The following is a 13,415-nucleotide window of genomic DNA, read 5'->3' on the forward strand; positions in this document are numbered from 1 at the left end:
CCCGCTCCGCCCCCGGCAGCGCCCTGCCCCAAAGAACCGGCAAATCCATCAAAATTGAGCTCGACTTTGCTAAGGAACACCCCCCTGCGGTTCAGGATGTGGATATAGTATGTCCCCATCCCGCCTGAGCCTCCCCTCCCGCACGGTTCAATAGATTCCGTGTTCCATTTCCTTCCCAAATAGCGACATTAACGCATTGCTTCGACACACGTTCCGCGGGGACTGTATTTGGTTCAGATGTTGGTTTCAAGCAGATAACCTATTAATCCTTTTGTACATGTTGTTACTCTAATTTCAGGTTCTGGCGTGCTCCTTGCCCACAGTTTTGCTGAAAACGCTGCTAGATAAGAAAGTTATGAAAAAGCTAAAAAGATAATCAAAATACATTATACCCCCTATAAACAAAAACTGCATCATTTGTATTTTTTTAAATCAACCAATAATAATCAAGAATTGCAACTAAGGGACAGAGCCAAACATTAATGGCCACACAGTTGGAAAATATTTTTACAACCCAAACCATCACCCTGACCTATGACATCAAAAATTATTTGTTTCCAGTTGGCCCTTCAGAAAAATGGGCAATCTGTAATAAGCTTTAAATTAAAACAGTATGACTCTGCAGTGAAGAGACATGTGAATAAAATATGATCCCACGCTAATTCCCAGAGCCTTACAGCAGTGCACAGGAAGATTTCCAGGCAGCATCCAATGGAAGATCAACTCAAAAAGCAGATTTGCAGCAAATTCTGATGACCATTTCACACGCTACATCTATCTTTGCATTAAAACGCTTTTCAGGTCAGTCCCAGGATGTGTTGCCCTCATAGTGGCCCTTCCTTCCCAGCATGTCTTCTGTGCTAGAACGCTGCTTTTAATGTGCTTTGCACAACTTTTGGTATTTAATTATTTTAATTTTTTTATTGTGATCTATTTTTGGGAAATACACAAGCTCAGACATGTAAAGGAAATAATAGTCATTACTCGTCACACACAATTTGCAGTGTCCGGACAGGGATCCCCACAGCATCAGGCAGACCCCTGGGATTATCCCTGGGTTTTACAACTAGCATTAACCAGGTAATATTAAGGACTTTTCACTTGTAGAGCTTCATCTTATATTTTTGTTTTCTGTACTCCTTTATTTTAGAGAAGCCAGATTAGAGAGGACGTAAAAATCAGGCTTTAGATTGCGTGTGGGTGGGGAGGGCTTTGCAGAGAGGAACCTGCTGTGTCCTGGCAGGAAGGAGTAAAACAGATTTAAGTGTTTAGATAGAGAAATAGATGTTTTAAAAAAATAAGTTTCAAAACCCCAGAATGGGCATAAACTCAGAAAATCCCTGTCCCGTGACGGGTCCGTGTCCCGCCTCCCCTCAGGGCTTTCCAGAGAAATAGATGTTTTAAAAAAATAAGTTTCAAAACCCCAGAATGGGCATAACCTCAGAAAAGCCCTGCCCCGTGACGGGTCCGTGTCCCGCCTCCCTCAGGGCATTTCCCGCCCCTCGTGAGGCGAGGCCCCGCCCCCGGCCGGGCAGCCCCTGGGGGGCAGCTGCGCCTGCGCAGTTCCCTCGCACCCCCTGGCGGCGCATGCGCAGAGAGCGGAGCGCCAGGCGTGAGGTGCAGAGGGGGCGCGGAGCCCTTTCCCTTCCTTCCCTCCTTCCCTTCCCTCTTTTCCTCCCTCATTCCTTCCTTCATTCCTCGGGCTGTCAAGGCCGGCACCCGGGGACTCGGAGAAAGGCGCTGCCCTCGCGGGGAGAGCGGGCTGCAGCTGACAGGTATTAACCAGGCAGAGCCATGGGCAGGAGAGCAGCAGGAGTGGGAATGTCGCTGCTCCGCCCCGGGAGCTGGGAAGGGTTTTCCGCAGGCAGAGCCTGGCTGGGATTCGCTGCTGTGAGCTGGGGGAGTGCCGCCTTGACCTTGTGTTGTTTGTGTGTGTGTGGGCAGCGTCTTGTGGCAGCTCCGCCGCTCCCTCGGCTTTACCGATTCAGCCCCTTTGCGGTTCTCTTTAGGGTTAAAAACCCCACCAAAATAGCTGGGTCTGGTTGGTTAAGTTTGTCATGTGCTCCTTGCTGCAGGAATCAGGGTGCAAGGGAGGTTTTAAAGGGCCCGCAGCCATTCTGGGAGGAAGCGAGAGCGTTCCCTGCCTTGGGGAGGGTGACACAAGGACACCTGTGAGTGGGGACACGGAAGGAACAGAGAGTCCGTCCCCGAGCCGGACAGAATCACAGAATGGCTTGGGTTGGGAGGGACCTTAAAGACATCCTGCTCCATCCCCTGCCGTGGGCAGCGACACCTTCCACTGTCCCAGGGAGCCCCGTCCAAGCCGGCCTTGGGCACTTCCAGGGATGTGGCAGCCACAGCTTCTCTGGGGACCCTGTGCCAGGGCAGAACAGGCAGCTCTGGGCAGCAGGAGAAGCTCAGGGTATTGTACGGGATAACTGGCAAAACGACTCAAACCAAAGTTAAGATGGTTAAAACAAGATGTGGGATGATCTGACAAAAGCTTAATTGCTGAGCCAAGGCTTAGCCTCACTGGAGGTCTCTGAGCACACGTCAGCACTGGTGTCACTGCCGTGCTGTGGCCTTTCAGTGGCACTTTTGTCTTGAAATGCTCAAGAGAAGGGCATTTAGCAGGTGTGTTTTGCTGGTTTAGAGAGGTTGGGTAATTCTGTCAGTATAGTATGAGGAGTGCAAATGTGGGGTTTTTGTAGGAGACGTCGAAGAACCTGCAATGGGGGAATTAATGGTTTATATTAGAGATCAGTGGAGAACGATGAAAGATCTGTAAGCTCTTAGTAGATCCATGTATCTGCAATAGAGAAGTGGAGAAAGGTGAAGAACAGAAGGAAATAGAACGACTGGAACAGTTCCCAAACAGTTTAATTTTGCCAGTGTTAAAAAGCCTGTTTGGAAACATAACATTTGTGCCTGGTGTTCCTGTAGATTTTGTCCTGAGAAGGAGGATCTTGGAGCCTCAAGGCTGACCTCAGTGTGTGCTTTGTGTTTGCAGTGGGGAAATGAACCAAGGGCTGCTGCTGAGGTTTGAAAATCTGGTGCAGCTCCGTGGTGCCTGCCAGCAGCTGCGTGCCCTGTCCTCCAGGAAAGTGTGTGGAGCACGATGGAAGCCTGTGGAGTTGTCTGCACATCCCATGGGCTCCCTCCCTCTGCATCCACAGCTCTGGCCAAAACAGAGATTAACCAGTGCTGCCTTGTCACAGTGCAGACATCTAGCCACAAAGGAGGTAATTAAGGACATCCAGTAATCCCTGGGTTTGTGTGGGAAGTACAAGAGCTCAGTTTGAACATTTGAATTACAAAGGAAAAAAGTGCTTTATTCATGAGTATAGAGAAGTTGTTATAAATCTATAAAACAAAATGTACTTCATGTATAATTTTTTGCCATTCCCTCTCAAGTACTGACTTAGATTAGTAGCATCATGAATTTTTGCTGACACTGGAGGAAATTATTACAAACAAAAATGGAAATTGTTTTATTGGTTTTTGTCCTTGTTCTGAAAAATTAAAAATGCAAGAAGATTAAGGGTAGTGTGTTATACCTTTGAAATTTTCATTATGATGTGTTAACTCGTTCATTAATTGTAATTAATTGGTTTTATAGTAAAGAAGATGTGTTTACCTCATTTGGCTTGAGACCATTGTCTTTTTAATATTGTTTTTATTATTTCTTAGTTTATATTCCTCTGTGTGTGTCTAATTCCATGTAGGAAACAAAAAAGAAGAAAAAGAAGATTCCCCTGACAAAAGGTGAGGTGGAGATAAGGCAGAAGATGACTGTGGAGGAACTGGCACAAGCTATGGGCAAAGACATAGGTGAGAGCCTGCTTTGGGGTCAGAAACAGCAACATTTGTCACACCCCTTCCACCAGTGGCAAAGGAAAAGGTGGCTTCAGTGGCCTGAGTGGTTGTGGATCCATCCCAAAGGAAGTGTTGGGAGACACGGTGCAGACTAAAGAGATCTTGGGCCATTCAAATGACCAGGCCAGCCATTTAAATGTGAAGAAGCCATGTCTGTCTGTCTGTCCTCTCCAGCAGAAAGGCCTCAGATCCATGCAGGCTGCTCCTTGTGCCTGTGCTTCCCAGGGGCTCAGTTATTCCAGAAGGAAATACTCCTGGTCTGCCAGAGCTGGACCCCCATGAGTTAAGAACTTAAGGCTAAAGAGCTTCAGCCCAACATCCAGAGTAGGAGTAGGAATCTTGGGTTCAGGAGCAATTTGTGTTTCATTAGAACAGTCCTTTGATTCACTGGGAGTGGCAAGACTTGTCTGGAATTGCTCCCTGTAACATTTTTTGACCACTGTAGTAGTTTTGTGTTTCTACAACCAAAGAAAGGAGCATGTGATCAGATTTATCAAATTTCCTTCCTCCTTGAATCACTCCTTTGCTCTTTGCTTTAGATCAGTTTCAGCTGTTTTTTAGAGTTACTGAAAAAGTAAGCTATGAATATCTGAGTGGAAAATAAGATTCTAGCAGCTAAAAGAGTAGTAATTTTCAGTAAATCTGCAAAAAGTTCTTCTCTGCAAGTACCTAGATTAATGGCAAATTCTAGATAAATATAACTATAGGAAAACTGCTTGATGAATAATACTTACTAGCACAAAGAAAATAATGGAAAAGTCTGATGAAGTGGGTTGGGTTTTTTTGTCCCACATGTTTTTGTGGATGTAATTGTTAATTGTGTTTCTGTTTGCTGCAGATCATATTTATGAAGTGCTGCTGTACACAAACATTAACCTTGATTCAGTAGAACCAGATTCCATCTTACATGAAGACCACATCAAGATGATTGTTCAGAAATCAGGAATGAAGTATAAATCAGCAAAACTGAAAGAGGAAAAGGAAAGAAAAAACACAGATGCTGTCAAGAGGCAAGTTGTGAGCTGTTCTTTTGGGCTTTTTTTATTTATTCCTTTCTGCAGGTGTTTGGGGAGGAGGCAGCTTTGACTGTGTGGCAGCGAGTGCTGTGGTGGGTGTGACCCATTGTTTTTGTTTTTTTGCATTTACAACTCCTGTTTTTGCTGCAATTACAGACCTCCTGCAGACCCAGCAGTGCTGACCCCACGGCCCCCAGTTGTCACCATCCTGGGACACGTGGATCATGGTAAAACAACCCTGCTGGACAGCCTGAGGAAAACCCAGGTGGCGGCAATGGAAGCAGGAGGCATCACACAGCACATTGGAGCTTTTATTGGTATGATCCAAGTCCACCTGCTCTGCTGTGCAATTTCCTCTCCATCTCACACAGCAGGCTGTGTTCATTGGGGAGAAAAAGTTGCCACATAAATGGTGAGAAAGGAAACTATAACACAAAATGTCTGTTGCTGTTACCTGTCATAACTATGTATGTAGAGCTTTGAGATTAATTGTCTGCACAAGTTGATATTAGACTGTTTGGGGTTATGGAAGATCCCAGGACACTTTGTTGTTCCTGAGGATTTAACAGCACCTTTGACCTTCGTGCCAACAATTACCTGACTGCCTAAAACATGTCATTATTATTAAAATGCCCTGACTGCCTAAAACATGTCATTATTATTAAAATGCCCTCAAAGGAGTGATGCTTGATGTACAGCACACCAAATGAAGCTGGCTGAAGTGCTGATGTTGAGCTGTACCATTTGTCACAGTGCACATGCCTTCTGGGGAGAAGATCACCTTCCTTGACACCCCTGGCCATGCAGCCTTCTCAGCCATGCGGGCCAGGGGCACCAACGTCACCGACATTGTCATTCTGGTGGTGGCAGCAGAGGATGGAGTGATGCAGCAAACCATAGAGTCCATCCAGCACGCCAAAAATGCAGGAGGTACAGAGTGGGGAGCTTTGGGAACCTTGTTTTTACCTTTCAAAAAAGCCTCCTTAGACTGGGATCCACAGAACCTGGGAAGTGACTGTCCTAGTCCTATTCATCATCCCCTGTGATGTTTGAAAATGTCCTGAATGTTGCAGTAATACAAAAAGATCCTAAAATATGCATATTTAGCAAGACAGGGTTCATTGTTTGGGATTTTTTTACCTTCTCTACATGGGTAACTCCTGCAGCTTCCTCCTGGTAGCTCAGATCTTGATGGCTGCTCAGGGAAGAGGCACCAAGTGAGATGTTCTGTTCTAAATGCCCCTAACCTGCTCTAACCTTTTCTAGCAGCTGTGGTGGTAGCAGCAGGTTTTGGTTAGGTTAGTGCTGAGTCTGTGTGTTCTCTTTTTAGTTCCTCTTATCCTGGCCATTAATAAATGTGACAAACCTGAAGCTGATCCTGAAAGAGTAAAGAAGGAATTGCTGGCTCACGATGTGGTGTGTGAAGAGTTTGGAGGTGATGTTCAGGCTGTAAATATTTCTGCACTCAAGGTAAGATTGTGGTGGAAAGTAATGATGATGTTCATGAGTGTCTAATATATGCAGAAAAATGCATTTTTATTTGGCAGCTGGAAAATAAAATGCTTCTCTTCCTGGTATTTGATCTCTTGCCGTGAAGTAAGAGCCAGAATTATTGGAAACACACTGAAATGTATTTTAGGGCTCAGACTTCCAGCAAGCAATAATATCTCATTTTTCTACTGGTAATTTAGTCCAGCAGTTTTGTGTCTGATGTCTGGAAGTCTTGCCGGCGTGTTGAATGTCCTCACATTTCAATGAGAGAATTTGGCACCAAGGGTTGGACTTCTGATCCCACTTTGCTTGGGCACTTCCTTTATTCTGTGTGGTTTTGTGTGGTTTTGTGCAGGGGGAAAACCTGATGGTTTTGGCAGAGGCAACTGTTGCTCTGGCAGAGATGTTGGAACTGAAGGCAGATGCCACGGGGCTGGTGGAGGGAACCATCATCGAGTCTCGGAAAGACAGAGGGAAAGGGTGAGTCCAGTGCCACCTCTGCACTTTGTGACAGCACAGACACACTGGGCAGGGACCTGTACCTCAGTAAATAAAGGCAGAACACTTCCTTTGCAGTGTTCCCAGCCACAGCCTTGAAATACTACTCTGCAACACAAGAGGTTCTAAACTGATAGGGCATAATTCATCATATCCCTGAAATGAAAATCCTGTGACAGGAAATAGTTTCAAATGGTAGAACTTAAGTGGGTTTTAAGATGTCTTTTAAAAAGTAGGAATGATGAAGTTAACAGTCAATACATACAAAATTAATGACTAGTTTTGTGTAACATGACATTCTACCCTTAAGTATCTTAGTCCATTGGCAGTTTCTATGAACAAGGTGTGTTCTGCCCTCTTTAAAAATGATCTGAATTCTACAGGGTGGTTGGGATTTGTTTTTTGGGGTTGGAGTTTTTTTTTTTGGGTTCACTTAGTATGTAAAATCGTCATGTTGCTGAGTTCACAAATGTCAGATTTTGGATTGATCTGTAGAATTGAAGTGTACAGTACAGATTTTGGGGCTTTTTAACTCACTGAAATGTTTGGTGAGTGCTCTAGTAAATCATCACAGGAGTATAAATCAGGAGTTTATGGATGACACTTGGGACAGTATATTCTGCCTGTGATGGATCGCAAATCCGTTCTGGTTGTGTTGTGCCTACACTGGCTGTGAAGACAGGGAGAAACATCACTTGAATTTTGTCTGTTATTTTTCTCCTGTGCTCTTCACTAGTCCACTCACCACAGCCATCATCCAGAGAGGAACTCTGAGGAAAGGCTGTGTTCTGGTTGCAGGGAAGACCTGGGCTAAAGTGCGTTTCCTGTTCGATGAGAATGGCAAAGCTGTGGATGCAGCCTCACCAGGCACCCCCGTGGAAATCATGGGCTGGAAGGAATCCCCTTCAGCAGGAGATGAAATCCTTGAAGTAGAGTCTGAGGTACACAAAGAACTCTTCAGTGAAAAGCTCACATGGCTGCAAGGATGGGAAGGAACTGAGTGACAAAATAAGTGAGAGTTTTTAATCACCTGGATAATCCCATGAAAGGTCGAGCGTGGGGATTAAGGGACCTGAGCTAGATGCTCTGGAAGAGGAATGAGGGTTTGAATTTTGCCTTTTTCTTTTCCACCCTTCCCCTGCTGGACTGTCCTCATCTCCACTGGAACAATCCAGTACTTGAGGAGATCAGTATTTTAATTTGAGAAAGACAACTCTTGCCTGACAAAAAGAAAATGCATAAAATACAGCTTGAGATGGGTGTTGTGAGAGCTGGAAAAACACCACATGAAAGAATGAACAATAATTCTCTTCTGCAATGCAGAGATACTATAAAAATAGGCCTTGAGTCATGTGGTAGCTCAGGGAGGAAAAGCTCTTGTCTCATTCTCTGCCATCTGTGCAGCAAAACTATAGTTAAAAGTGAAGGAAAATGAGTGAGCCTGTAGGGAGGATGTGAAAGGATGAAATTGCAGTGTGTTATGAAGCAGTGCTTTAAAGGTAATGATTCTGTCTTCCTGCCCAGCAAAGGGCACAGGAAGTTGTGGCTTGGAGGACCTATGTTGAACAACAGGAGAGGATGAAGAAGGATCTGGAAGTTATTGAAGCAAAGCAAAAGGAACACAGAGTGGAGTATGAGAAGCAGCAGCAGAAGCTGGCCCACCTGACCTGGAGACAGAGGAAGGCGGCGCTGTACAAGGCCAATAAGCAACTGATGTTCTCAAGGCCTAAGGAGAAGACAGAGATGGATGAAAACACACTCTCATTAATAGTTAAAGGTGCTGTCCCTGTCTGTGTGCTGCTCCTTTGGGTCTGTGCTTCTCAAATGCTCAGTCTGAAACAGAGCTCTAAACTAAACACAGCTTCTGTTACCAAAAGTTTAATCAGTTTAAAACTTACTGAACTCCCATAAGAGCAGGGGCATCAGAACACATCCACTGGTCAGGAGAATGTGCTGCCAGCCGGGCCAGAGCAACAGGAAAACTTAACATGCTCAATGCACTTACCCAGGGGCTCCTGAGTAAAACCCATACATATCAACCCCTATATGAATATATATATAACCCTATATATGTAAAAAAGTCCCAAGCTGTAACCATTTGGCATCAGCAAAATAGAGGAGAGTGACAATTATGCATTAAAGTGGGATAGGAGGAACCTGGTTTAACCTCATTGAATGATTCTCAAGCAGTGACTATAGTTGAAAACCTGCAAACTTGACCTGACAGTGACAGCAGATGTAGAGCCTCTGGCCCTTCTGTATTTATCCACTTTATTTTTTGAATTAACAGACTTTTTGGATGGGTTTTAACTTACTATTGAAAATATTGTAAGAGTGACAGATGTCAGAAGACTTTCTGTTGCACAGTGTGGAGCTGACATTCGTTGTATTTCTGTGTCTTTGACTTACACAAAGCCAGCAGTACTTCCATTTATCTGTGCAGGTGATGTGGATGGATCTGTGGAAGCTATTCTGAACATTCTGGACAGCTATGACTGTGAGGATGAGTGCAAACTAGATATTGTCTACTTTGGAATGGGAGATATCAGTGAAAATGATATCAGCCTTGCTGAAGCGTTTAATGGTGGGTGTTTCAAAATCATTTTACAGTTTTGAAATTATTACTGAAATGCATAGGCCTCAGCCAGGTTTTGTTTTCTCAATGATAATTAGCAGCATCAATAATGTAAATTTTTGTGAATCTTGGAAATGTTTCCTTGAACATCAGACCAGTGCAGAAGGGGAGGCTCCATTCCACAGAAATGGAAGGACTCTGGGAAAGCTCTTGCCAGAAATTCAGTTGTTAAGGTTAAACTCTGTCTCTTCACTCAGGCTGCTTTATGATGCTCACACAGGGCAAAGCTAGAAAAGCAGGTTAGAAAATAATTTTCTCTTTGCTCAGGGAGGCAGCTGGACCTAGGACTGAGTCAGTTGTTGCTGTTCATACCCCATAATTCTCACCTGCTGCAGGGAGTGAGGTCACTGCACGTGCCAGTGCCCACAGGTGGGCAAGAATCATTTAGGATTCACTTCCAGCTTTATTTGGACAACCTTGTTGGTTTTCCAGCCCAGAAAGAGATCTGTGTCCTTTACATGAGCTATGTGTGTTATTTTCTGCTTTGATACCTCCAGCTCTGTCATCAGGGACCTTCTGTGGGCTTTTTTGAGGCCATTTATTTTGACAGGTTTGCAGCAGTCCATGAGCCATAGCAGGAGAGGCAAATGGTCCCCCCTTAAAAGAGAAGCAGGAATAAAATGTACCCTGTGCTGCAGAATTTCACTGTAACTGCTCAAAGACTGATCCCTTGCAGTCAGCACTTGACAGTTGTTTCATTTTTCAGGTGTGATATTTGGATTCAGTGTGAAAGCCAATGAAAGCATCAAAAAGCTGGCTGATAAAAAGGGAATAAAAATTAAACTTCACAACATTATCTACAAACTTATAGAAGACTTGAAGGATGAGCTGAACAGCAGGCTGCCCCCAACTTTGGTGGAGACTACAGTAGGTGAGTTTTCATTGATACATTTTTGCCTCAAAATGTGGCAAATTCTACACTCCTAGAAAAACACACCCTGCTTCTACCTTGTGCCAGTTTGTGATTCCTGTGGACTTCAACTTCACTTTTTTATTTTAGGGGAAGCTTCTGTTCTTGATACCTTCTCTGTCACAGTAGGAAAAAACAAAATTCCAGTGGCTGGATGCAGAGTGCACAAGGGGCTGCTGGACAGAAAAATGAAGTTTAAGCTAATCCGTAACCGGGATGTTATTTGGAAAGGTGAGTGGAATTGCCACAGAACGTGGATTTCTGCTTAGTATTTTTAGATATTGCTAGTTCCCTGGGAAGTCAGTGCAAAGAATCCTAGAGAAATCCTGAATTCTGTCCAGGATGGAAAGTCACAAATGGCAGTGGATTGTTCCCAGAGCTTTTTCCAACCACCCTCTCTGGTAGGCAAGCAGGAGCATCACAGGATGTACCTGCCAAAAGGGGCTGTGTCTGACTTGATTAACCACAAGCAGCCCCCATCCCCACATTTTCCTGCTTTCCCTGTGGAGCCACAGAGTGCAACACTAATCCTGCAGGAAGGGAAAAACTAAACCACTGCTCTGCTCTTCTGGAGGCCTCTCTTTCATGCATTTTCTCTTTGTAGGATGTTTGTCATCACTGAAGCACCATAAAGATGATGTCCAGGTAGTAAAAACAGGAATGGATTGTGGCTTGAGTTTGGACAAAAATCTGGAGTTCAGTATTGGAGATGAAATTATCTGTTATGAAGAAAAAGAAGTTCAACAGACAACTTCCTGGGACCCAGGATTTTAAAGACATTTTAACGTGTGAACACTAAAGGACATTTATTATGATCGTGGCTGGCCTTTAAGTCTTAACATTAAATGAACTTTCAGAGATGCACAGGAGCTGTTCTTTACATCAGAGCACTTCAGATACATTTTATATCCGAAATGTTCTGCTCTTCTATCATGTCAAGCAACCAGCTGCCCTCACTGGACCATGGGATAAACCACTGGAGTAACTCCAAGCACTCCAAGGGTGTAAAACCAGCATGGTAAAATATTTCTGCTGACCATCTTTTGGTTCCAAATTAGCTGAGCCATCTCCTCCCTCCCCTCCCAGTGCTGCTGTGCAGTATCTCAGTGTGTTGGCTGCATTTTGTCACCATGTCACCCCACTCTCTAGCACTGACCCACTCTGGACCTCTGAAGTTGCAGTTTTTCCACATCAGAACTGTCTCATGTTAAAGAGACCACGTTTAAGGTTACTTTGGGTGTTGGTTTTCTTCCTTTCACAACTGGTACCCAATATTCTTTAAATCCAACTGCTGCTTCAGTTTTACACTAAATATTTCACACCCCAGCTGGCTGGCAGCACCCCACAGATTTTTCTCACTGACCAGCAGAGAAGAAACACAGCGCCACAGAAAGAAAGCCTCCAGACATACAGAAGTTCAGATTTTTATTGTCTGGTACATTTACTTGTCTTCTGGCTTATTGAAGCAGTATGTCAGACAGCACTTGCCACAGTAGTGCCTGTCAAAGTGGCTGGCCATGAAGACTCCAGCCCCACACTCCTCCGAGGGGCACTCCCGGCGCAGGCGGCTGATCTTGCCGTTCTCATCCACCTGGAAGGACAAACAGACAATGGCTCACATACACTCTCCTCCTTTAAGCAACAATAATAATTTTGAGTATTTTCCATTGGCATAACAGTTTTTGTAACAGCAGCTACACCAGACTTCTTGAGGTATGTGTCAGAAGTACCCAAATGCAACAGATTGTGGGTCTTCGGTTTTAACACAAGTAGATGGAGTTTAAATATTAAATGCACCAGAATCTGTGCAGACCAGTTAAAGGCTCCACACCCTCCCTGGGGAGAGCTGAGTTTCTATCAAGTTCCTCCCCACATCAGTTCTACCTACCTTGTAATACTTGAGCACTGCAAGCTTAACCTTCTTTCTCTTGTGCTTGTTCTTCTTGGGAGTCGTGTAAGACTTCTTCTTCCTTTTCTTAGCACCACCACGAAGTCTCAGCACCAGGTGAAGGGTTGATTCCTGTTTGTAAAGCACATGAAACAGACTCAAAATGCTTTCTCAAGGCAACTGCAGCATTTAAATTCTTCCCTCTACCTAGAGAAAGTACATCTCGAGTGCCAGGCACATAGGAAAGCTCTAAAAGGATTATTTTTTGCCAAGCTCCCAGCATCAACACTACTCCAATCCCTTGATTTGGTTGAATTTATTAGAAACATTTCTCAATCTCAGTAGCAAATCTCGGTCAGCTCTGCCCATCCCAGCTCCTGGCTACTGCACTGCTGTGTCCTGCCCTTCCTACTCACTTTCTGAATGTTGTAGTCGGACAGTGTGCGTCCATCCTCCAACTGCTTCCCAGCGAAGATCAGCCGCTGCTGATCCGGAGGAATGCCTGATGGTGACAGAAATCAGGAATAAATGAGGGATGTGAGCTACAGCATGCTGTAATAAAATCGAGATTGCTGCAGGGAATTACATCTGTGTGTAAGACACACATCAATCCACAAGAGCAGAGGACAGAATAATGTATATAACATATACTGATTGATATAAATATATAATAATCAGTAAGTGCCTTTAGAACTCACCCTCCTTATCCTGGATCTTCGCTTTTACATTTTCTATAGTATCAGAAGGTTCAACCTAGTACGAAACAGAACAACAGAATCAAAACGCGCTGCACGTTTTAATTATCCCAGCAAGGCCGAAAAACCACGAGGTGCTCCCGGCACAGGCCCGGTGCTGCCACGGCCATACCGGGCCCCACCGCGCGGTCGGGACCGCCCGATGCAGCGCAGGGCCGCGATTCCCCGCACATCCCGGGCTCTCCCGGCACATCCCCGCCTTCCGGAGCACCGGCAGGCACGGGCGGCGCGGCGCCGGTGGAGGCTCACCTCAAGGGTGATGGTTTTCCCCGTGAGGGTCTTCACGAAGATCTGCATGGCGAGGCGGGCACGGGGGACGGCGGGGCCGGGGGGCGGGCTGCCCGCG

At 45.1% G+C, this 13,415-nt stretch overlaps 2 protein-coding genes across 2 annotated transcripts; one reads left to right on the top strand and one right to left on the bottom strand.

Moving 5' to 3' along the window:
• Positions 1 to 1,605: 1,605 nt before the first annotated feature.
• On the top strand, positions 1,606 to 11,657 carry MTIF2 (mitochondrial translational initiation factor 2). The gene is made up of 14 exons (XM_005422599.2): positions 1,606 to 1,775; positions 3,011 to 3,242; positions 3,726 to 3,831; positions 4,715 to 4,886; positions 5,049 to 5,209; positions 5,646 to 5,822; positions 6,223 to 6,362; positions 6,739 to 6,863; positions 7,618 to 7,822; positions 8,406 to 8,658; positions 9,325 to 9,465; positions 10,223 to 10,387; positions 10,517 to 10,657; positions 11,031 to 11,657. The coding sequence occupies exons 2-14, from the start codon at positions 3,018 to 3,020 to the stop codon at positions 11,198 to 11,200; spliced, it is 2,181 nt and encodes a 726-aa protein (XP_005422656.1). The 5' UTR covers positions 1,606 to 1,775; positions 3,011 to 3,017; the 3' UTR covers positions 11,201 to 11,657.
• Positions 11,658 to 11,834: 177 nt separating this feature from the next.
• Positions 11,835 to 13,409, bottom strand: RPS27A (ribosomal protein S27a). The gene is made up of 5 exons (XM_005422598.1): positions 13,319 to 13,409; positions 13,013 to 13,067; positions 12,731 to 12,816; positions 12,315 to 12,446; positions 11,835 to 12,017 (listed from the first exon to the last, which is right to left on the bottom strand). The coding sequence occupies exons 1-5, from the start codon at positions 13,364 to 13,366 to the stop codon at positions 11,868 to 11,870; spliced, it is 471 nt and encodes a 156-aa protein (XP_005422655.1). The 5' UTR covers positions 13,367 to 13,409; the 3' UTR covers positions 11,835 to 11,867.
• Between the last annotated feature and the right edge of the window lie 6 nt (positions 13,410 to 13,415).

Source organism: Geospiza fortis, unplaced genomic scaffold, assembly GCF_000277835.1.
Source record: "Geospiza fortis unplaced genomic scaffold, GeoFor_1.0 scaffold275, whole genome shotgun sequence".
NCBI classification, from domain to species: domain Eukaryota; kingdom Metazoa; phylum Chordata; class Aves; order Passeriformes; family Thraupidae; genus Geospiza; species Geospiza fortis.